The sequence below is a fragment of the Pan paniscus genome, chromosome 5 (genome assembly GCF_029289425.2).
Source record: "Pan paniscus chromosome 5, NHGRI_mPanPan1-v2.0_pri, whole genome shotgun sequence".
Taxonomy (NCBI): domain Eukaryota; kingdom Metazoa; phylum Chordata; class Mammalia; order Primates; family Hominidae; genus Pan; species Pan paniscus.
In genome coordinates, this window is record NC_073254.2 from 128,284,669 (window position 1) to 128,307,108 (window position 22,440).

Sequence of the window (22,440 nt, forward strand, 5' to 3'; positions counted from 1 at the left end):
CTCAGCTTCCCCAGTAGCTAGGACTAGAGGTACGTGCTACCACCACACTTGGCTAATTAAAAAATTTTTTTGGGCTCGGTGTCGTGGCTCATGCCTGTAATCCCAGCACTTTAGGAGGCCGAGGCGGGTGGATCACGAGGTCAAGAGATCAAGACCAATCTGGCCAACATGGTGAAACCCTGTCTCTACTAAAAATACAAAAATTAGCTGGGCATGGTGGCGCGTGCCTGTAGTCCCAGCTACTTGGGAGGCTGAGGCAGGAGAATCGCTTGAACCCAGGAGGTGGAGGTTGCAGTGAGCTGAGATCACGCCATTGCACTCCAGCCTAGCGACAGAGCGAGACTCCATCTCAAAAAAAAAAAAAAAAAAAAATTTTTGTAGAGACCAAATCTCACTTTTTTGCCCAGGTTGGTCTCAAACTCCTGGGCTCAAGTGATCCTCCCAACTTGGCCTCCCAGAGTCCTGGGATTACAGGAGTAAGCCACCTAGCCATACCAGAGCAATGTTTTTTCAAACATTAATATGCATACAGATCACCTGGACCTTGTAAAAATGCAGATTCTGATTCAGGAGTTCTAGGATGAGGCCTGATATTTTGCATTTCTAGCAAGTTCCAGGTAATGCCAATGCTGCTGGACCCCAGCCCACACTGAGCAGCAGGGATGTAGAGAATCTCAAGAATGCCAGATGTATTTGATTAATTGATGGGATCTTGAGGAGGGTGCCATTCCAGAACCATTAGCATCATGTGATCTCTTTGGCTGGACAGATATGGCTTTCTTAGGATTCTCAGACTCTGGCTATTTGTGTGACTGAGCACCTACAAGAAACCAGGGACTGTGCTAGGTGCTAGGGTGGGTGTGGGGCATATGGAGAGGAGACAAAGTGGTAAACAAGATACAGTTTTTCCTTCCACGTTCTTTTTTCTTTTAAGCTTTTTTAGAGACAGGGTCTCGCTCTGTTGCCCAGGCTGGAGTGCAGTGGCACGATCATGGCTCACTGAAGCCTCGACCTCCTGGGCACAAGCTATCCTCCCATCTCAGCATCCTGAGTAGCTAGGACTGCAGGTGAGTACCACCATGCCTGGATAATTTTTTAATTTTATTTTTTGTAGAGACAGGATCTCGCTATGTTTCCCAGACTGGTCTCCAACTTCTGGCCTGAAGCGATCCTCCTGCCTCACCCTCCCAAAGTTTTGTGATTACAGGCATGAGTCACCATGCCTGGCCACAATCTTTCAGTCTGGTCATAGGGGCATGAAAATGAACAAAGCCATGTCAGGAGAGTGTCATAACAGCCACATAGCCCAGTCTTGGGGGAAGAGTAATGGAGGAAGGATTCCAGAAGGAAGCAACAAGGAAACTGAGACATGAAGTTGGTGTTTGACAGGCAAATTGCATATGTTTTCGGTGTGCCTAAGTGTTTAAAGTATATTCCAGAGGTAGAGATAAACAGCTGAAGGGGTCCAGAGGAAATAAAGAGCATGGCACACTTAGGGAACTAGTATAGTTAAGGACTATTGGAATGAAAGGGAAAGAAGATCAGGACTCAGGCCAGAGAGACAAGGTCATGAAGGGCATTATAGTCCACGTTTATGGTTCTAGACATTATCTAAAGACGTTCTAAAGTAAACCATTGAATGAGTGTAACTTATTTTTAGCTCAAAAAGATCAATGTGACAGAACAAAGACAGTAGCAGTAGGAATGTGGAGAAATTAATGGACTTGAGAAATACTTGTCCTGTTTCTCTGATTTGACCCCAAAGAAGGTACAACTGAGGATTGCTCAGACCAGAAGTCTGTGAGATGCCACGTCTGAGGAAGATGTCAGGATATAAAAAGCACCATGACTTCTATTGGGAGTGGAGGGCCTGGCAAATCTCTGTCAGTTGTTTTCAGTGTTCCAATGAAAGGCCTTAGCCACAGGGATATACACTCCCAGGAACAACAGGTTTGATTCCCAATTGTATTTGCAAAGGAAGTTAGTTCTTCTAGCTTTTCATTTACACATCCTCACAGGAGGTATATTTGTCAGGAACCCATGGGTTGGGTTTGGTAGAGCGTCTGACCAGGCCGGCCAGACAAGGCTTGGTGTACTAAGCTGTCCAATATTCCCAAAACTTTAATTACCTCAACCTAAGTATGAGAATATCATTATAATTTTTGCCACCTATCACATCACATGCTCACACAGGCACCCACATGCTATTTCTGTTTGTTATCCTACTCACTAAATAAAGCTCAACTTGTCTGAAGTCAGTCTAATCCCATCTACCCCCAAGCATTTGCCAATATTTACATCCTTTCTGCTGCAAATATTATCATTACTTATCTAATTACTTGGGCTCATACCTCTGAGACATGTTTTTCTCTTCTTTCTCATCTACCCCTCACCCCACCTCCCTGCCATAACTTAATTTATTTAATGTTAGACTACAGAGCTCTTCATATACTGCTTTCCTTTCTCTAATCTCTTCAGTCCATTGTGAATAATAGCATGATGTGCATATCACTATCCTGGTATACTTTGCTTTTATATTATAAATTATTTCTTGGCTATAATTTTTTTTTTTTGAGATGGAGTTTTGCTCTTGTTGCCCAGGCTGGAGTGCAGTGGTGCAATCTCAACTCACTGCAACCTCTTCCTCCTGGGTTCAAGCGATTCTCCTGCCTCAGCCTCCTGAGTAGCTGAGATTACAGGCACCCACAACCACGCCTGGCTAATTTTTTTTTTTTGTATTTTTAGTAGAGATGGGGTTTCATCATGTTGGCCAGGCTGGTCTTGAACTCCCGACCTCAGGTGATCCCCTGCCTCATCCTCCCAAAGTGCTGGGATTACAGATGTGAGCCACGGCACCCAGCCTAGAATTTTATATTTTATATAAATCTGTCTGGTTTGAAGACAGTACTATAAGCAAATCAATTCTATTTAATCAAGGGTTGGTAGAGATGGGCTTAGTAGCTGTGTAACCTTAGGCAAGTTATTTTACATGTCTGTGTCTCCATTTCTTCATGTATAAAATGGGGACAGTAATAGTACCTAATTCACAGGGTGTTATGAGGATTGAAAGAGTTAATATTTGTAAGACAGTTGGAACAGCGCCGGAAACTTGGTAAGCTCTGAAATACCTGGAATCTGTGTAGAAGTCAATGAGGAAATGAGTTTATCAAGAAAGAAAGAACATGGTTGAAAATGAGACCTTGAGTCCCACAATAAGGAGTGGCTTTGGTGGTGTTTGGCTGGGTTTGTTAGCTGAGGATAGTGAATGAATGTTATATCTAGGTGAATCTAATAATGGAATTGATGATTCTCTTGACCAGAAACCTGAGCTTAAATCTATTGATAGAATGTTTGAACTGTTTGACTTACTATTGTTTTAGATTCAAAACATTGGTTTTCGTAGGCATTTCAGTTCAATGCAATGTCAATTAATTAGGTCTGAAGTAGAACAGTTACCATGAGAGGTTTATATTACCATAGCTTGCATTTGAGAAAGTCAAAATTTTCAAAATATGGTTAGTTCCAAAGTATATTTTTGATAAACCAGCTTGAATACTGCATTGTGGATAACAAGGTTAAATAAAGGTTCTAATAAGACAAACAGTGACAATTTAAATAAATCAGATGTTTTTGTCGAAGATTACTCTGTGATTTTCTCCAATTATTCATGACATTTCACCCATTCATATTGTGATCTGCTTTAATAGTGGAAGAAAAAAAAAACCCTTGTCTCCTTGTTTATTCTTTGTTCTCAAGGAGATAAGCTGTTTATAAAGACACGTTATTTGTTATTTAAATCACTTTTACTGAAGTTGTTTATTTCCTTGTTTCAGTTTCTAAAAATATTGCAACAATTGTAATGCTTCTTAGAGATGTCTATTCAATTCAGAGTGATTTGTACTGAAATTCTTTGCTAAATGGGCACAGGTGCTGATGTGTATAACATGCTAGTGAGTCAAAACTAATAAGTGCTAAAAAAAAGATAATGGGGATATACTTGTGTCAACTTTAAAAATCTGTGATTAAAAACATTTTAGACCTAAAGTCTTAGATATTTTTAAAGGTCTATCACTATACATGCTATTTAATAAGTATTTAATAATAGTAATAATAATAATAATAATGAAAACAATAAATTAGGTATAATACCAAAACCATAAGCAGAAAAACTGCATAATTTAAATACAGAAATCTATTTCCTAGAAAATACCCTTTAATCACTTTGCAGACTTTGAAGATCATAATTATTATATAGAAGTAATTACATTAAAAGATAATTTACCTGGTAGTAAAGTATCAAATTAAAGCTGAAAAACTACACTTGTAAACAGAATTATATGTTTTAAAATATTGTTAAACAGCAAACATGTGAAATTATGTCTCCTGCTTCTCTCTTTGCTATGCATAAAATTACCTCCAGAAAAAATGTTGGTGATTTGGTACTATAAAGCTACATGGTACTAAAGTATACAGCTACATTACATGTTTTGCACATCAACCTAAACTATGACTTATCCTAGGTAATCAACAAGATTGATGTGTGAAATAAAGCCAAGCAGATTTGATATTTTAAGGGACAGCTGATTATTTCTAAGAACTAAAGGTTGAAAATCCAGCTGGGTTGATTTGGCTTAAAAAAATGAAGTCTGGTAACATAATTTATAGTATCTATTCCGGCCGAGTAAGCCCTGGATACTGCAAACTCGTATCTGTGGATGCACAATTCTCCCTTTGAAATTGATGAGAATTGCTTGGGCTAAGTGAGAGGCATGCTGGGAAAATTGGGCCCTTACAATTGGTGTGTATAGACATTAGAGGTTTCATGACACTTTCCTCATCTGGTCCCTCAATTTTCTCCAGTTCTGGTTTTGGCAGGAGACACTCAGCTTTGGAAGGAATACTCCTTGAATTAGATATGTCCAGACTAAAAATTATTCAGGTTTTATCACCTAGAGAGTCTTACTTGAGAATTTCTTCATTATCAGTAAAGTTGGGTAAATAAAGCTTAACTTGATTTAAATCTTATCCAAGTAATCTCAAGATGTCCATTTGAAAAACAAAACAAAAACCAGCTGATTTCGTTGAAGTCTAGGCCAAATCACGGCTAATTTTGAGTGTAGTCACCTGGAGCAAGTACTATACTTATAAACAAATGAATTCATATAGTTTTATCATGGCATCTTTGAGTTTTGAAGATTGGCTACATTTTAGGCCAACTTCAGTTTCTCTAAATAAGTGGTCTATAGAACTGAAAAACACTCAATTTGTTTGCCTGGTTGCATCTCATTAAATCCAACTAACCAATCAACAAAACTAGATTGGTCATGACTATCAATGAACAGCAATCAAAGTATTATGTGGCATGGTCTACTTTTTGTCTATCTGTTGATCTTGTTTAAGGGTTATTTCCATTACCATTCAGTTAACTTCAAGAAGGTATAGTAGCTGTATTATATTGGACAAGTCACTTACTGTATCTCTCAGAATCATGGAGTTTTTTTGTTTGTTTGTTTGTTTTAATTGAGACAGGGTCTTACCCTGTTGCTCAACCTGGAATGGAGTGGCTTGAAAACAGCTCACTACAGCCTTGACCTCCCAGGCTCAAGAAATCCTCCCACCTCAGCCTCCTGAGTAGCTGGGACTACAGGTGGACGTCATCATACTTGGCTACTTTTTAAAAGCATTTTTTGTGGAGATGGGGTCTTGCTATGTTGCCTAGGCTGATCTCAAATTCCTGGCCTCAGCAATCCTCCAGCTCAGCCTCCCAAAGTGGTAGGGTTACAGGCATGAGCCACAATGTGCCCATCCCCCTTGAGGATCTTAAAATAAATGTATTCATTAAGGCTGAATATCAATAGTAGTATGCAGTATATAATGTACATGTAATGATGGATACTAAATACATATTGTAGTATTAAACCTGGAACATTCTTTTTTTTATTTTTTTGAGACAGAGTCTCGCTCTGTCACCCAGGCTGGAGTGCAATGGCACGATCTCGGCTCAAGCAATTCTCCTGCCTCAGCCTCATGAGTAGCTGGGATTACAGGCACATGCCACCACGCCCAGCTAAGTTTTGTATTTTTAGTAGAGATGGAGTTTCACTATGTTGGTCAGACTGGTCTTGAACTCTTGACCTCAAATGATCCACCTGCCTCGGCCTCCCGAAGTGCTGGGATTGCAGGCATGAGCCACTGCACCTGGCCTAAAGCTGGAACATTCTTAAAGTTGCCTTGAAAATATTAAAAGTCAATTGATAGCTTGGGTAATTATTTTTATTAAAATTTTCTTTCCTTTCTTTTTTTTTTGAGGTGGAGTCTCGCTCTGTCACCCAGGCTGGAGTGCAATGGCGTGATCTTGGCTCACTGCAACCTCCGCTTCCTGGGTTGAAGCAATTCTCATGCCTCAGCCTCCCTAGTGGCAGGGATTAGAGGCACCAGCCATCATGCCCGGCTAATTTATTTTGTATTTTTGTAGAGACGGGGTTTCACCATGTTGGCCAGGCTGGTCTTGAGCTCCTGACCTCAGGTGATCCATCCATCTCGGCTTCCAAAGTGCTAGGATTACAGGTGTGAGCCATTGTGCCTAGCCAAATTTTTTTTTTCTAATTTAAAAAATATCTTGAACCTGGCCTCAAGTGATTCTCCCACCTCAGCCTCCCAAAGCACTGGGATTATAGGCGTGAGCTACTGCACTGATTTTTCAAATATTAGTAAAAACCAACAGAACATTCATAGGAAATAAAGGGGGGGGGGTGTCCAGTGGGTGGATGGGATTAGTTTACCAGTTTTTCTAGAATAATATATACAAAGGTGCATGTAAACAAATAAGATGCTTGGTAAATCACCCATGATATGTTGCTTTCTGAGTATAAATTATTTGAGTGATCTGAGAGGATGGTAAGGTAGGCAGAGCCAGATATTGATTTTCTAAAAGGTCCATAATAAAGAAATTGTACTTCATTCTGCAGACAGTAGGGAGGCACTGCAAATTTAGAAACTGTGAAGGATCGTAGTCAGATAGGTGACATCTTTGGAAAGATGCATCTGACAGCAGTATGGTGTGGAGGGGAAACAGCCAGAGCTAGAGTTGGGAGATGACTGCATCAGCTTCTGAAAGACAAGAGGGAGACCCAGTGGTAACGGATGGATTTAATCATATTTGGTGAAGGACTGGATAGGAGGGATGAGGAAGAGAAACTAGGTGATGATTCCCAGATTACAAGTTTGTGTGTCCAATTGGGGAACGTTAGTATTAGTTGGGGTTTGTTGCTATTTTTAAAGGGAGGATGGTGGCCGGGTGCAGTGGCTCATGCTGGTAATCCCAGCACTTTGGGAGGCTGAGGCGGGTGGATCACTTGAGGTCAGGAGTTCGAGACCAGCCTGGCCAACATGGTGAAACCCCGTGTCTACTAAAAATACAAAAATTAGCCGGGAGTGGTGGTGCACGCCTGTAGTCCCAGCTACTTGGGAGGCTGAGGCACGAGAATTGCTTGAACCCGGGAGGTGGAGGTTGCAGTGAGCCGAGATCGCACCACTGCACTCCAGCCTGGGTGACAGAGCAAGACTCTCTACAATATATATATGGAAAGCTTTTTTTTCCCTCTCAAAATTTGGATAAGGAAGAAACACATAGGTAAATACACATATATTATCATGTGATTCAATTTTTTAAAAAAGGATATTCAAAACTGAAAAAAAAACAGTTATTTTAATTTGTTGTTGAAAATAAGTAGTAAGAAACTAAATAAAGGCTGGGCATGGTGGCTCACACCTGTAATCCCAGCACATTGGGAGGCCGAGGCAGGAGGATCACTTGAGGTCAGGAGTTCAAGACCAGCCTAGCCAACATGGTGAAACCCTGTCTCTTCTAAAAATACAAAAATTAGCCAGGCATGTTGGCATGCACCTGTAATCCCAGCTACCTGAGAGGCTGAGGCAGGAGAATCTCTTGAACCCAGGAGGTGGAGAATGCAGTGAGCCGAGATTGCACCACTGCACTCTAGCCTGGGCAACAGAACGAGACTCCATCTCAAAAAAAAAAAAAAAAGAAAAAAGAAAGAAAGAAAGAAAGAAAAAAAAAGAAAAAAGAAACTGGCTGGGCACGGCAGCTCACGCCTATAATCCCAGCACTTTGGGAGGCCGAGGCAGGCAATCACGAACGAGGTTAGGAGTTTGAGACCAGCCTGGCCAACATAGTGAAACCCCGTTGCTACTAAAAATACAAAAATTAGCCAGGCATGGTGGCACGCACCTGTAGTCCCAGCTACTCAGGAGGCTGAGGCAAGAGAATTGCTTGAACCTGGGAGGCGGAGGTTGCAGTGAGCTGAGACTGTGCCATTGCACTCCAGCCTGGGTGACACAGTGAGACTCCATCTCAAAAAAGAAAAAAATAATAAAAAAGAAACTAAATAAAGGTTTGAGCACTGGACTTGGCTTCAAATATTCTGTCTTTGGCCAGTCTCTAGTTATGAGTTAAACAACGTTTCAGTAAAGGGGAAAAAAGGTGACTTTTGTTGTAAGGTTAGCAAAAGAATAAGAAATGGACTGCTTGTAGCAAAATCTATACTTTGTATACATTTATAAATCTGTATTACTGAAGTGTGTACATCTTGGTTAGAAGTTACATTTCTCATAGTTAATAAGGTACTTAGGTATATTTGTTTATTTAGTTTGTTTAAATTAAGTAACCTAGTGCCTATAGTGCCAGCTACTTGGGAGGCTGAGGCAGGAGGATTGCTTGAGCCCAGGAGTTTGAGGCTGCACTGAGCAATGATTGCACCACTGCACTTTAGCCTAGGTTGACAGAGTGAGATCTTGTCTCTATAAAAAAGGAAAAGAAAAGAAATTAAGTAACCTAAGTTATATCTTTGGTTAAGGATATTTAAAATACAAATGTTTTGAATTTAGAAGCTAGATATTTGACTCTACTTGAATGTAGAAACTAGAAGTTATTATGTAATGGTTTCCATGTGAATTTATTTATTTATTTATTTAGTGTAGAGATGGGGTCTTGTTATGTTGCCCAGGCTGGTCTTGAACTCCTGGCCTCAAGCAAGCCTCCCACCTCTGTCTCTCAAAGTGCTGAGATTACCAGCGTGAGCCACTGTACCCCTGAAATAATTTCTTATGTATCTTCAAATGGACCACATTGTTTTTCATAGCTCTAAAGTGTTTCGTTGTTAAATTAGAAGAAATTATACTTATGAAGAACCATGTGTAATGGTAAATAAATAAATAAGCAAATGGAAAAAAAGGGCTCTTGGGTTGTGTTTCAATTACTTCTGTAATATTGAATTTAATGGTGTTTTAAAAAATTAATCTTTAAAATGGATCCACAGTATGGATGTTCCTAAAGAAATTAGAAACAGAACTACCCAGACTACAGTGGCTCATGCCTGTAATCCCAGCACTTTTGGAGGCCGAGGTGGGAAGACTGCTTGAGCCCAGGAGTTTGAGACCAGTCTAAACAACATGGCAAACTCCGTCTCTACAAAAAATACAAAAATTAGCCAGGCATGTGGTGCGCACCTGTAGTTCTAGCCACTTGGGAGGCTTATGTGGGAGGGAGAATTGCTTGAGCCCCAGAGGTCAAGGCTGCAGTGAGCCAAGATTGTGCTACTGCACTCCAGCCTGGGTGACAAAGTGAGACCCTGTCTCAAAAAAAAAGAAAAAAAAAAAAAGAAAGAAAAAGAAAAAGAATAAAAACCCCTCAAAACCACAGAACTATCATATAAACTGGGAATCTCCCTTCTGGGTGTATACTCAAAGCAGATGAAACCACCTCCTCGTAAAAATATCTGCACTCCCATGTTCTTTGCAGCATTAGTCACAATAGCCAAGATGTGGAGACAACCTGTGTCCATAGACAGTTGAATGAATAAAGAAAATGTAGCACGTGCGTGCACACACACACACACACACACACACACACACACTGGAGTATTATTTTATTTTTTTGAGATGGAATTTCACTCTGATTGCCCAGGCTGGAGTGCAATGGTGCGATCTCAGCTCACTGTAGCCTCCGCCTCCCGGGTTCAAGCGATTCTCGAGCCGCAGCCTCCCGAGTAGCTGGGATTACAGGCATGTGCCACTGTGCCCGGCTAAGTTTGTATTTTTAGTAGAGATGGGGTTTCACCATGTTAGCCAGGTGGTCTCGAACTTCTGACCTCAGGTGATCTGCCGACTTCGGCCTCCCAAAGTGCTGGGATTACAAGCGTGAGCCACCGCACCCAGCCTGGAGTATTATTTAGCATTAAAAAAGGAGGAAATCCTGCTATTTGTAGGATGGACCTGGAGGACGTTATGCTAAGTGAAATAAGCCAGACATAGAAATAAAAATATTGAATGGTCTCACTTATGTGTGGAATCTATTTTAGTTTTCTTTTTTTTTTTTTGGCTAGTTTTTGTATTTTTGTATTTTTTGTGGAGGTGGGGGTCTCCTTATGTTGCCTTGGTTGGTCTCAAACTCCTGGGCTCAAGTGATCCAGCTGTCTCGACCTCCCAAAGTGTTGGGATTACAGGTATGAGCCACCGGCCTGGCCTTAATTGTTTTATTTTATTTTTGAGATGGGATCTTGCTCCGTCATCCAGGCTAGGGTGCAGTGGTATGATCATAGCTCACTGCAGCCTCGAACTCTTGGGCTCAAGGTATCCTCCTGCCTCACCCTTCCAAAGTCCTGGGATTATAGGCAGGAGCCACTGCACTCAGCTTAAAATTTTAAAAAGTTCAAACATACAGAGATAGAGAATAAAACGGTGGTTACTGGGGTGAGGTTGGAGGTTCAGGGGAGGAAATGAGGTGATGTAATTCAAAGGATACAAAGTAGCAGATCTGTAAGCAGTCTATAGTTAATAAAATTACACAGTATTTGAGATTTTTTGCTAAATAAGTAGATTTTAGCAGCTCTTGTCACAGAAAAATAACTGTGAGATGACAGATGTTAATTTGCTTCATCATAGTAACCATTTTACAATTATATGTATCCTATAACATCATTTTGCAAACCTCAAACATATACAATAAAATTTACTTAAAAAATTAAAATGGGCTCAAAATCTTAGAAGCATCACTTATTTCATGAAGAAGGTAAAGTAATCTTTTCTTTTTGCAGATAGAAAATAAATTTTGTATTAAGACTACTCATTTAGTCATTTAACAAACATTTGAGTTCCTTATAACCTAGGTACTGCTATAGGCCCTGGTGACATGGCAGTGAACAAAACAGACATAAATCCCTGCCATAGGGAGCTTAGATTCTAGGAAGAGTAGTAAGAGCAGGTAATAAGCTAATAAATTAGTAAAGTACATATTATGCTAGATGGTAGTAACTGTTGTGGAGAAAATAAAGCTGGGAAGAAAGAAAAGGAGTGCTGGGCAAGATTGTAATTTCATATAGATAGTAGTTAGGAAAGGCCTTAACTAAGAAGGTGTCATAAGGAAGTAAAGACAAGAGGAAGTGAGCCAAGTAGATATTTTGGAGCAGAGCGTCCCAGGCAGAAGGAACAGGACATGCAGAAGCTTCAGGAGTGAGAAGCTGGCTTGGTGAGTTCCAGGAATAGCAAGAAAGCCAACGTGCATGGACAGAGACGGGACGGGAGAATGGTCTGAGATGAGATCAAAGAGGTAGTTAGGACCCTCATCATGAGACCTCATAGGCTGTTTTGATAACCGAGTGGCAGGGTAAGCCACTAGTAGGTATTAAACACAGGAAAGTAATGATGCAACTTAGAATTTTATAAATTATATATGGCTCTTGTAACCGCCCAATGGTTTCATTTTGTCCGCTGCCCAGATAGAGTCGATTTATCAAGACAGGGGAATTGCCATTAGAGAAAGAGTTTAATTCACGCAGAGCCAGTTGAACAGGAGACCAGAGTTTTATTACTACTCAAATCAGTCCCCTGAAAATTCAGAGACTAGGGTTAAGGATAATTTGGTAGATAGGGGGCCAGGGAGTCAGGAGTGCTGATTGATTTACTATCACTCAGATCAGTCTCCCTGAAAATTCAGAGACTGGGGTTAAGGATAATTTGGTGGACAGGGGGCCAGGGAGTCAGGAGTGCTGATTGATCAGGCTGGAAATGAAATCAAAGGGAGTCAAAGCTGTCCTCTTGTGCTGAGTCAGTTCCTGGGTGGGGACCACAAGACTAGATGAGCCAGTTGATTGATCTGGGTGGCACCAGCTAATCCATCAGGGTCTGAAAAATATCTCCAGCATCAATCTTAGGTTTTACAGGTGATGTTATCCCTAGGAGCAATTGGGGAGGTTTAGATCTTGTGGCCTCTAGCTGCATGACTCCTAAACCATAATTTCTAATCTTGTAGCTAATCTGTTAGTCCTACAAAGGCAGTCTGGTCCCCAGGCAAGAAAAGGGTTTGTTTTGGAAAAGGGCTATCATCTTTCAAAGTTAAACTATAAACTAAATTCCTCCCAAAGTTAGTTCAGTCTATACCCAGAAATGAACAAGGACAGCTTGGAGGTTAGAAGCATGATCAAGTCGGTCAGATCTTTCACTGTCATAATTTTCTCACAGTTATAATTTTTGCAAAGACAATTCCCCTGTGTGGAGAACAAACTGTAGGGGTAGAGAGTGAAAGCAAGGAGACCAGTGACAAGGCAACTGCAATAATCCAGGAGGGAGATGATAGTGACTTGGATCAGAGTTGGTGGTAGCAGTACTGGCAGTGAAACATGATGGAATTCTGGATAATTTTGAAGATGAAGCCAACAAAATTCACTGAAGGACTGGGTGTAAGGTGAGAGTGAATGGTGAAAGCAGAGGATAATTCCTGTGATAAATGGTTTGACCTACTGGAAGGCCAGTGTTGCCATCTACTGAGATGAAGAAGGCTACAGACGAAGTGGTGGAAGTGGGAATCAATTACCAGGTCCTTTCCTCCCTAGGGAGGTGGCTACAAGAAGAGGAACAAGAGTATTGAGGAAGGCCGGGTGCGGTGGCTCATGCCTGTAATCCCAGCACTTTGGGAGGCTGAGGCAGGAGGATCACAAGGTCAGGAGATCGAGACCATCCTGGCTAACACGGTGAAACCCTGTCTCTACTAAAAACACAAAAAATTAGCCAGGCTTGGTGGCGGGTGCCTGTAGTCCCAGCTACTCTGGAGGCTGAGGCAGGAGAATGGCATGAACCCAGGAGGCAGAGCTTGCAGTGAGCCGAGATCGCACCACTGCACTCCAGCCTGGGCGACAGAGTGGGACTCTTGTCTCAAAAAAAAAAAAAGAAAAAGAAAAAAGAAAGAGTATGAGGAAATGGTGAAATGGTATCTTGGCTGCTTCATGCCAATGGCCTATTCCATCTGCAGTCTGTCTCTGTCAATGGCCCAATGGCATCCTCTAAAATGGCAACCTCATGAACCTGGAAATGGAAAATCCCAATCACCCATATTTATTATGAATTACCATCTCATTTATTTAGATCCTACTTGAAAAATATTTTTCTTTTGCCTTTAATGAGTTTCATGAATTTGCTACTTGATGTTCTGTAGCACTTTCTTCTACTTAAAAATTTCTGCTGGGCACAGTGGCTCACACCTGTAATCCCAGGACTTTGGGAGGTTGAAGCAGGCTGATTGCTTGAGTCCAGGAGTTTGAGACTAGCCTGGGCAACATGGTGAAAGCCCATCCCTGCAAAAAATTAGGTGAGTGCATGGGGCATGCCTGAAGTTTCAGCTATTCAGGAGGCTGAGGTGGGAGGATTTTTTGAGCCCAGGAGGCAGAGGTTGCAGTGAGCTGAGATCACGCCACCGCACTCCAGCCTGGGCAAGAGTGAGACCCTGCCTCAAAAAAAATTTTTTCCACTGTTTTCAACCTTAGAGTGCATTCCTTATTTCTACGATTCTTGGATATCACGAATCTATGTTGTCCTAGGCATACCCTTATTTTATTTTATTTTAAAAAATGTTGGCCAGGCAAGGTGGCTCATACCTGTAATCCCAGCACCTTGGGAAGCCAAGGCAGGTGGATTGCTTGAGCCCAGGAGTTTTGAGACCACCCTGGGCAACATGGCAAAATCCTCTCTAATAATACCAAAACAATTAGCTGGGCATGATGGCGTGCACCTATAGTCCCAGCTACTAGGGAGGCTGGGGTAGGAGGATCACCTGAGCCTGGAAGGCAGAGGCTGCAGTGAGCCGAGATCATGCCACTGTACTCCAGCCTGGGTGACAGAGTGAAACCCTGTCTCAATCAATCAATCAATCAAGCAATCAATAGATAGAGATGGGGTCTCGCTATGTTTCTCAGGCTGGCTGGCCTCAAGTGATGCTCCCACCTTGGTCTCCCAAAGTGCTGGAATTATAGGCATGAGCCATGGTGCTGGTCCTGTTCCTTATTTTAGGCTTGGACATTATTCTTCTCAATTTCTATTTACAATAATTTCTGATTAACAGTTTGTGTATACTGTATATATTATCTCATTTAATTCTCACAAAACCTGTGAGGTAGCCAACATAGAAACCACTCTAATTTTATAGATAAGAAAAACAGGCTGGGCGTGGTGACTCAAGCCTGTATCCTCAGTATATTGGGAGGCTGAGGCGGGAGGAACACTTGAGGGGCCTGGGGAATATGGGGAGACCCTGTCTCTACAAAAAATGTAAAAATTTTAGCCGGGCATGGTGGCACATGCCTGTGGTCCTAGCTACTCGGGACACTGAGGTGGGAGGATTGCCCTCTTAAGCCAGAGAGGTCAAGGTTGCAGTGAGCCAAGATCCCACCACTGCACTCCAGCCTGGGTGGCAGAGAAAGACCCTGTCTCAAAAAAAAAAAAAAAAAAAAAAAAAGAAAAGAAAAGAAAAAGAAGAAAAACAGAGAGAGCTTGAATTAGTGACAAAATCAGAGCTGAAATATATCTCCTGACTCAGTATGTTTTCTATTGACCACTTTCTTTCTTATTTCCTCATTTCTTTCATTGTATTTGTCCTTCTCTAGACTATTTTAGTTTGGTTTTATGCTTAATATTAGATGCCAGAGCTACTTGCCATTTTCTCTAGGAAGATTTTTTAAATAAGGACAAGAAAATACCTCGTAATTTTATGACTTATTTCAAATAGTTTTCCTGACAATGTTAAAAAATTTTTTCAGGCTAATTATTTTGTTTAATTTGTTTTAGGAATTGCAGGAACAGCAGGATTAATGTTTTAATACAATGGTTTACAATGGCTACTTAGTCTTCTGGTCATTCTCTTGACTACATCAATTATAATATAATTGAATACATCAATTACAATCTAAGTTATTAAGTTAATCTAAGTTATTTCCCTCTAAATTAGCTTACATTTGTACAAAATAAAGTTAATTTCCTAAGTTTCTACTTGCACAACCATGTGAAAATTTCCTGTAGGTCTTCTTTGGCATCAAATTATCCATGAGTGCTTATATTACCTCCATAATTATTAAGCTGTTGGAATTTCTAATAAAGGACAATTTCATTGGCCAAGGCAAGTGATTTTTCGGAGCAAACATAATGAAATCTAAATACTCTCTGAGAGTCTTTTGAGTGTGATAAATACATATGCAAGTCAAGGGAGAAACAATCAGATTTTTCAAAAGGTCTTTCACAAAGTGTCACACCAAAAATTAGCAACAAAATAAAAAAAAAAATCACCATAGTATGGAAGAACAGTTTGTCATGTCAGGCAGTGGAATTACAGAGAGAAGATAAATAGTACGTGTAAATTGGCTTATTTTGACAGATACAATCAAAATAATTTTTTCCATGAATGATTTGACCAAGTTGGTAGAGACGTCTCTAAATTATTATGCCGTGCTACACTTTCTCTTTCTTGTTTCTTTGGAATCCCTCATCTAGTGTGGACCAACTGTCTGACTTCCTAGAGTTCTTCTTAGTGTAGTCTTTTCATTTGTTTTCACACAACTGAAGTTTCTCCTTCCTATACTCCAGACTTTCTTGCCTGCCTGACTTCACTGTATTCCCTGTTCTTGGAAGGTCTTTATCTCTTAAAAGTTAAGCTTGTAGTGCTTGCTTTGGCAGCACATATATTAAAATTGGAACGATACAGAGATTAGCATGATCTCTGCGCAAGGATGACACACAAATTCATGAAGTAGTCCATGTTTTTAAAAATTAAAAAAAAAAAAGCTTTAAAGCTTGGGATGGTGGTTGGCACCTGTAGTCCCAGCTACTGGGGAGGCTGAAGCAGGAGGTTCATGTAAGTTCAGGTGTTCAAGGCTACTATGCACAATGATGGAGTCTGTGAATAGCCACAGCACTTGGGCCTGGGCAACATAGTGAGGCCACTTCTCTTAAAAAAACAAAAAACAAAAAACAAAAAAACAAAAGTTGAGCTTTTAGAAGGCCTTTTTGATTTACCAGCCAAACTGCTCTCATTGATTCCACAACACTGAATTTTTATTTTTAAAAAAATTTATTCTAAAAATCTTTGTATTTTGTTCCCTCCCCCTTCCCTCCCCGCCCCCTTCCCCTCCCCCTCCCCTCCCCTTCCTCTCCCCCCTTCCCCCTTCCCCTTTTCTCTTCTCCCCCTCCCCTCCCCCTCTCCCTTCCCCTCACTTCCCCCACTTCCCCTCCCCTCCCCTCCCCCTCGTCTCCCCTCCCCTCCCCCTCCCCCTCGTCTCCCCTCCCCCTCCCCTTCCCTCCCCCTTCCCCTCCCCTCCTCTTCTCTTTTCTTTTTCTTTTTTTGAGACAGAGTCTCCCTCAGCCGCCCAGGCTGGAGTGCAGTGGCACGATCTCGACTCACTGCAGCCACCCTCTCCCGGATTCAAGCGATTCTCCCTGCCTCCGCCTCCCAAGTAGCTGGGATTATAGGCACCTGCCATCATGCCGGCTCCCCGTCCCCTCCCTTCCCCTTTCCCCCTTCCCCTTTTCTCTTCTCCCCCTCCCCTCCCCCTCTCCCCCTCACTTCCCCCACTTCCCCTCCCCTTCCCCTCCTCTCCCCTCCCCCTCCCCTTCCCTCCCCCTTCCCCTCCCCTCCCCCTTCCCCTCCCATTCCCTCCCCCTTCCCCTCCCCTCCACTCCCCCTTCCCCTCCTCTCCTCTTCTCTTTTCTTTTTCTTTTTTTGAGACAGAGTCTTGCTCAGCCGCCCAGGCTGGAGTGCAGTGGCACGATCTCGACTCACTGCAGCCACCCTCTCCCGGATTCAAGCGATTCTCCCTGCCTCCGCCTCCTAAGTAGTTGGGATTATAGGCACCTGCCATCATGCCGGCTAATTTTTGTATTTTAGTAGAGATGGGGTTTCACCATGTTGGCTAGGCTGGTCTTGAACTCCTGACCTCAGGTGATACGCCTGCCTCAGCCTCCTAAAGTGCTAGGATTACAGGCGTGAGCCACCGCGCCGGGCCTTCTCCTTTCTTTCTTTTTTTTTTTTTTTTTGAGACAGGGACTCACTCTGTCTCCCAGGCAGGAGTGCAGTGGCACAATCCCAGCTCACTGCAGCCTCCACCTCCTGGACGCAACCCCCACCTCGGCCTCCCTGGTAACTAGGACTACAGGGCACAGGCCACCATGCCCAGTTTTGTATTTTTTGCAGAGACAGGATCTCGCTATGTTGCCCAGACTGGTCTCAAACTCCTGGGCTCAAGCGATTCTGCTGCCTGGGCCTCCCAGGCATGAGCCACCTAGCCCGGCCTGTATTATCTTTTCTGGAATTCATCTCGCTTACTGGATTGCCAGCCTCTTCTGGACAGCAATTTGTACTCCTAATTCGCTTATTATAGTATGTCAAAGCATTTATTGTTTAATCAAATTAGGGCAGATCAATGAGAAGTTACCCTTCGGATACACTGTCCCATGACTTCTCCGTCCACCGACAGTCCTTCTTAGGCCCTTGGCTTTCCCATGCCACTTATACAATCTTTCAAAACATTTGAGTGCGTACCATTTATATTATTCAAATACGAAAAGGGAAAGCGGTAGGCGCACATTTCAGGTACTCGTCAAAGATGAGTTGGACGCTGGAGATAAAATAAAAAATGGGCCTACCATTTAGAGAGGTGTAACGAAGTGACACCACTCTTCCGTTAAAACCCGAGGGCCCATTGGGTCACCTCCATTTTATTCAGGTTTCGGAATCTCGGTCATGTGAGCTAACTTAAAAGGCTCAAGAGTGGTTACCTGCCTACCCGTCATAATCACTTCCCAATTCCTTGAAAACTTCGGGTTCCTAGGCCGGCCGCCAGCGCCGGGCGGAGAATCTCCCTCCCTCCCACTGCCCCGACTGGAGCTGCCTGTTCCGTTCCACCCCGCCCCACCCCACTGCATGCTGGGAGTCGTAGTCCCGGCTGGCAGCGTCCGGAAGGACGGGAGGGCACGGGAGTGCAGCCCGCCCATGTGGCTACTGGAGGTCACGTTCCCTAACTGATCCCTTGGTTCTCTCGGGTGGAGCCTTCAGCGTGCACGGCGGGGTTTGACTTTGCCACCGTCTCTCTTCTGGGTTCCAATAAAGTTTTCCTCTTCCTCTCCTCGTACGGAGTTCAAGATGGCGGCCTCCTGGTCGCTCTTGGTTACCCTGCGCCCCTTAGCACAGAGCCCGCTGAGAGGGAGATGTGTTGGGTGCGGGGCCTGGGCCGCCGCTCTCGCTCCTCTGGCCACCGCCCCTGGGAAGCCCTTTTGGAAAGGTCAGTGACTGTGCCATGAGTAGTCCGAGCCGACTGCATATGACTGGAGAAGCCTCTGGGATTACCCTCCCTGTCCGATCTACCCCAGGTGTCTCCTGCTTTCACGAAGCTGAGGGCTCCTCGAGAGGAGTTTCCATTTCTCTTGACCTTTTATACTGTCTGTGAATGAGCCCTGAGCACTGAGGGAAATGACCCTGAGTGACTTTCATTTTGAGGGTCAGAGGTCGACTCAGAGTTTGTTCCTTCCGGGACGTTTAGAGAGCTGAGCTTAGTGGGAGTGCCTGGCTTGAAGAGATGCAGGTGTGGGGTTGGGGCCTGGGGACCCCTACCCTCTGCGTTTTCCAGGCTCTCGGGGCTGGTGACTGACGGGCACTGGAGGAAGAGCCGCGCCTGGGACCTCTGCAGGCCCTGATGTCTCTCGTGATTCTAGGAAGGAAGGTCCACACACATTTCTCAGATTGAGGGATCGATTCTTGGTGTTCTTTTCAAGTCACTAGAGGCTTCAGTGGAATTATTTTGTCACCGGGCTTTCTTTCTCCCTGGCTTCCTTCATTCAGTTATATGTTCATGAATGAATGAATGAATGTATATTCTGAGTAACCAAGAGTGCCAGTTTTACTGCTCTATTCATATATTCGCACTAAACTGCACGATTTTCAAAGGCAAGGACATTGTGTCATTGTTTCCTAAGCACTTAGCGCAATGATTGGTACTTGATGTGCAAATATGATTTTTGAGTGAATGAATGAATGAAATTATTCTCATTGTCTCCCTCATCCACATACTCGTTTTCCTTTTTCTCAAATCCAAGCAACCCCTGTAATATACCTTAATAGATTGATAGACCTTGATAAAGTATATACCTTAATAGATTATTTATTAATTTAGCTAAAAATATGACAATCTTTGACCCTTATCATCAATGCAGTTGAAATTAATACTAGAACTTTGATTAGGTCACCTTACGTTTTTCTCCAAAGATTAGCATAATGCATTTAGTATAATGGAATAGGCTCCACACACTGCCTGGGGGTAGCCCTGATCTGCTGGAGTAGTCGTTAAAAGTAAATAAATAAATAAAGATATAATGGAATATTCTGGTAATGTAAGCTGTGGATTATAATATAAATTTTATTTTTCATTTTTGGTAGTCAATAAAAGCAAATGCTATAAATTTCAACAGGTGCAAGAAAGAATATGGCAAAATGTAAGGCTTTTTTCTATCCCTATCCCTTAGCTGCTTAGTTTTTCTCCTCAGAGGCAATCTGTGATACTAGTTTCTTATGTATTCTTCCAGATATATTCTGTGTATGTATAAGCATATACATATATAGATAACGGTATTAAAAAATAGAAGTAGTAACATGCTGTACACATTGTTTTGTGTATACAGCAGTTAATTCTGTTAATTGTTAATTTCTTTTTAAATTTAGTAGCTTGGAGATCATTCCATATCAATACTATATCAATTTTATATGAATAGAACTGCCTCGTGTTTTAAGTTTTAAAAATAGTATTCCATTCTATGTATATACCATGATTTATGAACATTAAAGATTTAAGGAGCATCATTATAACATATAAAATTCACTGAATGCTTATTCTGTGTCATACAATATACTAAGTACTTTCTACATACATTATCTTATTATTCCTCATTATCCTCATTTTGGAGATCATGAATCCAAGGTTGCTGAAGTTATATGGCTAGTAAGTGTCAGAACTGGATTCAAGTAAAGGCTGTGCTATTAATCTATACTCACACTTTCTCCAATACACAAAATTTAGCCAATTCTGGGTGTGAAGATTTGATGAAAATGCAGTTAGGTTAGAGGTCCACTTAATTGTATCTAAGGACGCTCCCTTCCCCTCTTTATTTTTATTTTGTTTATTTATTTATTTTTTTGAGATAGAGCCTTGCTCTGTCTCCCAGACTGGAGTGCAATGGCACAATCTCGGCTCACTGCAACCTCCACCTCCTGGATTCAAGCAATTCTCCCTGCCTCAGCCTCCCTAGTAGCTGAGATCACAGGCACCCACCACCACGCCTGGCTAGTTTTTGTATTTTTAGTAGAGATGAGGTTTCACCATGTTGGGCAGGCTGGTCTCAAACTCCTGACCTCAGGTGATCCAGAGCCTCGGCCCCCCAAAATGCTGGGATTACAGGCGTGAGCCATGGTGCCCTGCCCCCATCTTTAAATAAAAGGAAAATTTTAGTTGAAATTTTGTTCAGTATTCAGAGTCTGATTTACAAATCGATTTTCTATCCCTTTCCTGTTTTTTTGGGGGGGTACATTTCTATTTTATCTTCATTTTTCATCTTTTGAAGTCTACTATTTAGTACAGTGTAATGTGGCTGGGTGTGGTGGTTCACACCTGTAATCCCGGCACTTTGGAAGCCTGAGGGAGTAGGATCACTTGAGCTCAGGAGTTTGAGACCAGCCTGGGCAACATGGCAAAACCCCGTCTCTATAAAAAATACAAAACTTAGCGGGGTGTGGTGGTGCACGCCTGTAGTCCCAGCTACTTGGGAGGCTGAGGTGGGAGGATCACTTGAGCCCAGGAAGTCGAGGCTGCAGTGAGCTGAGAGAGATGGCGTCACTGCACTGCAGGCTGGGTGACAGAGTGAGAACCTGTCTCAAAAAAAAAAAAAAATAAAAAATAAGGAAAAGTGAATGAACCTGAGTTCTAGCCCTTGAATAGCCCATAGTCTTGAGAGGCATATGGAATTATGGTAGCCAGCATTTGATGAGCCCCTTCTGTGTTCTAGGCACTTTGCTAGCAGTTTCTGTTTCATAATTTAATCTTCACAGAACTCTATAAAAATTGTTGTCTTTATTTTATAGATGAATAAACAAGGATGGTCACCCAACTTGGATTTTAAACCCAGGTGTTTTTGCTTCAGAGTCACAAACTTAACTGCTATTTGTACTAGCTTTTTAATGTAACAGTGAACATTAATAACATATTGTACCATGATCTAAGCCTGTTTGAAGTGTTATAAGACTGCAGAGGAGGAAGCAGCTCTGCTTGGAGAGGGGAAGAATTTTTTTTTTTTTTTTTTTTTGAGACAGAGTCTCGCTCTGTCACCCAGGCTGTAGTGCAATGGTGTGATCTCTGCTCATTGCAACCTCTGCCTCCTGGGTTCAAGCGATTTTCCTGCCTCAGCCTCCTGAGTAGCTGGAATTACAGGCGCCCGCCACCACACCCAACTAATTTTCGTATTTTTAGTAGAGAGGGGGTTTCAACATGTTGGTCAGGCTGGTCTTGAACTCCTGACCTCAGGTGATCCACCCATCTTGGCCTCCCAAAGTGTTGGTATTACAGGTGTGAGCCACTGTGCCTGGCCAGATTTTTTATTTTTAGCAAAAGTGTGGATGTGAGCTGTACATGGCCCTTATTGGTTTATGGTCTCTGAGAGAGCAGCTAGAGATGAAGCTGTAAAGGTGGGCTGATGTGGTTGAGAAGAGTCTCTTACAGTATGTTAAGATGTCTAAGCTCAGTGGGACACTAGTGGAAGTTTCTCAGGAATAGAAGTGATCAGATCTGTTTTAGCATGATTGTTCTTGTGGCCACCTGACAAACAAACCAGAAATGCCTGGATGGGAGAATACTGGAAGCTGGGTGATTATTTAGGAGGAAGCTGAAGTAGATAGAGTGTTAGGGAGTGGTTTAGGGGCTGAATTACTGCTGTGGTGAAGGAGAGCAGGGCAGCTGAGGGAGGGAATTCAGAGACACTTCTTTGATAGAATTAACATACTTGGCCAGGCACAGTGGCTCATGCCTGTAATCCCAGCACTTTGGGAGGCTGAGGCTGGCGGATCAC

General features: G+C 42.5%; 1 protein-coding gene and 1 non-coding gene across 3 annotated transcripts in view; both read left to right on the plus strand.

Annotated features, from left to right (window-relative positions):
- Positions 1 to 15,998: 15,998 nt before the first annotated feature.
- LOC112440164 (U6 spliceosomal RNA) lies at positions 15,999 to 16,102 on the plus strand. The gene has a single exon (XR_003028352.1). It is a non-coding gene; the product is annotated as a U6 spliceosomal RNA (small nuclear RNA).
- A 2,139-nt stretch (positions 16,103 to 18,241) lies between these two features.
- AFG1L (AFG1 like ATPase) overlaps positions 18,242 to 22,440 on the plus strand; it is a 237,570-nt gene continuing 233,371 nt past the window's right edge. The window contains exon 1 of one of the 2 annotated variants that reach the window (XM_024929329.4): positions 18,242 to 18,614. In XM_024929329.4, the coding sequence (XP_024785097.1) occupies positions 18,476 to 18,614 (139 nt within the window). In that variant the 5' untranslated portion in view covers positions 18,242 to 18,475. The remainder of the gene's footprint in view (positions 18,615 to 22,440) is intronic. The other variant, XM_024929330.4, reaches the window with a different exon arrangement.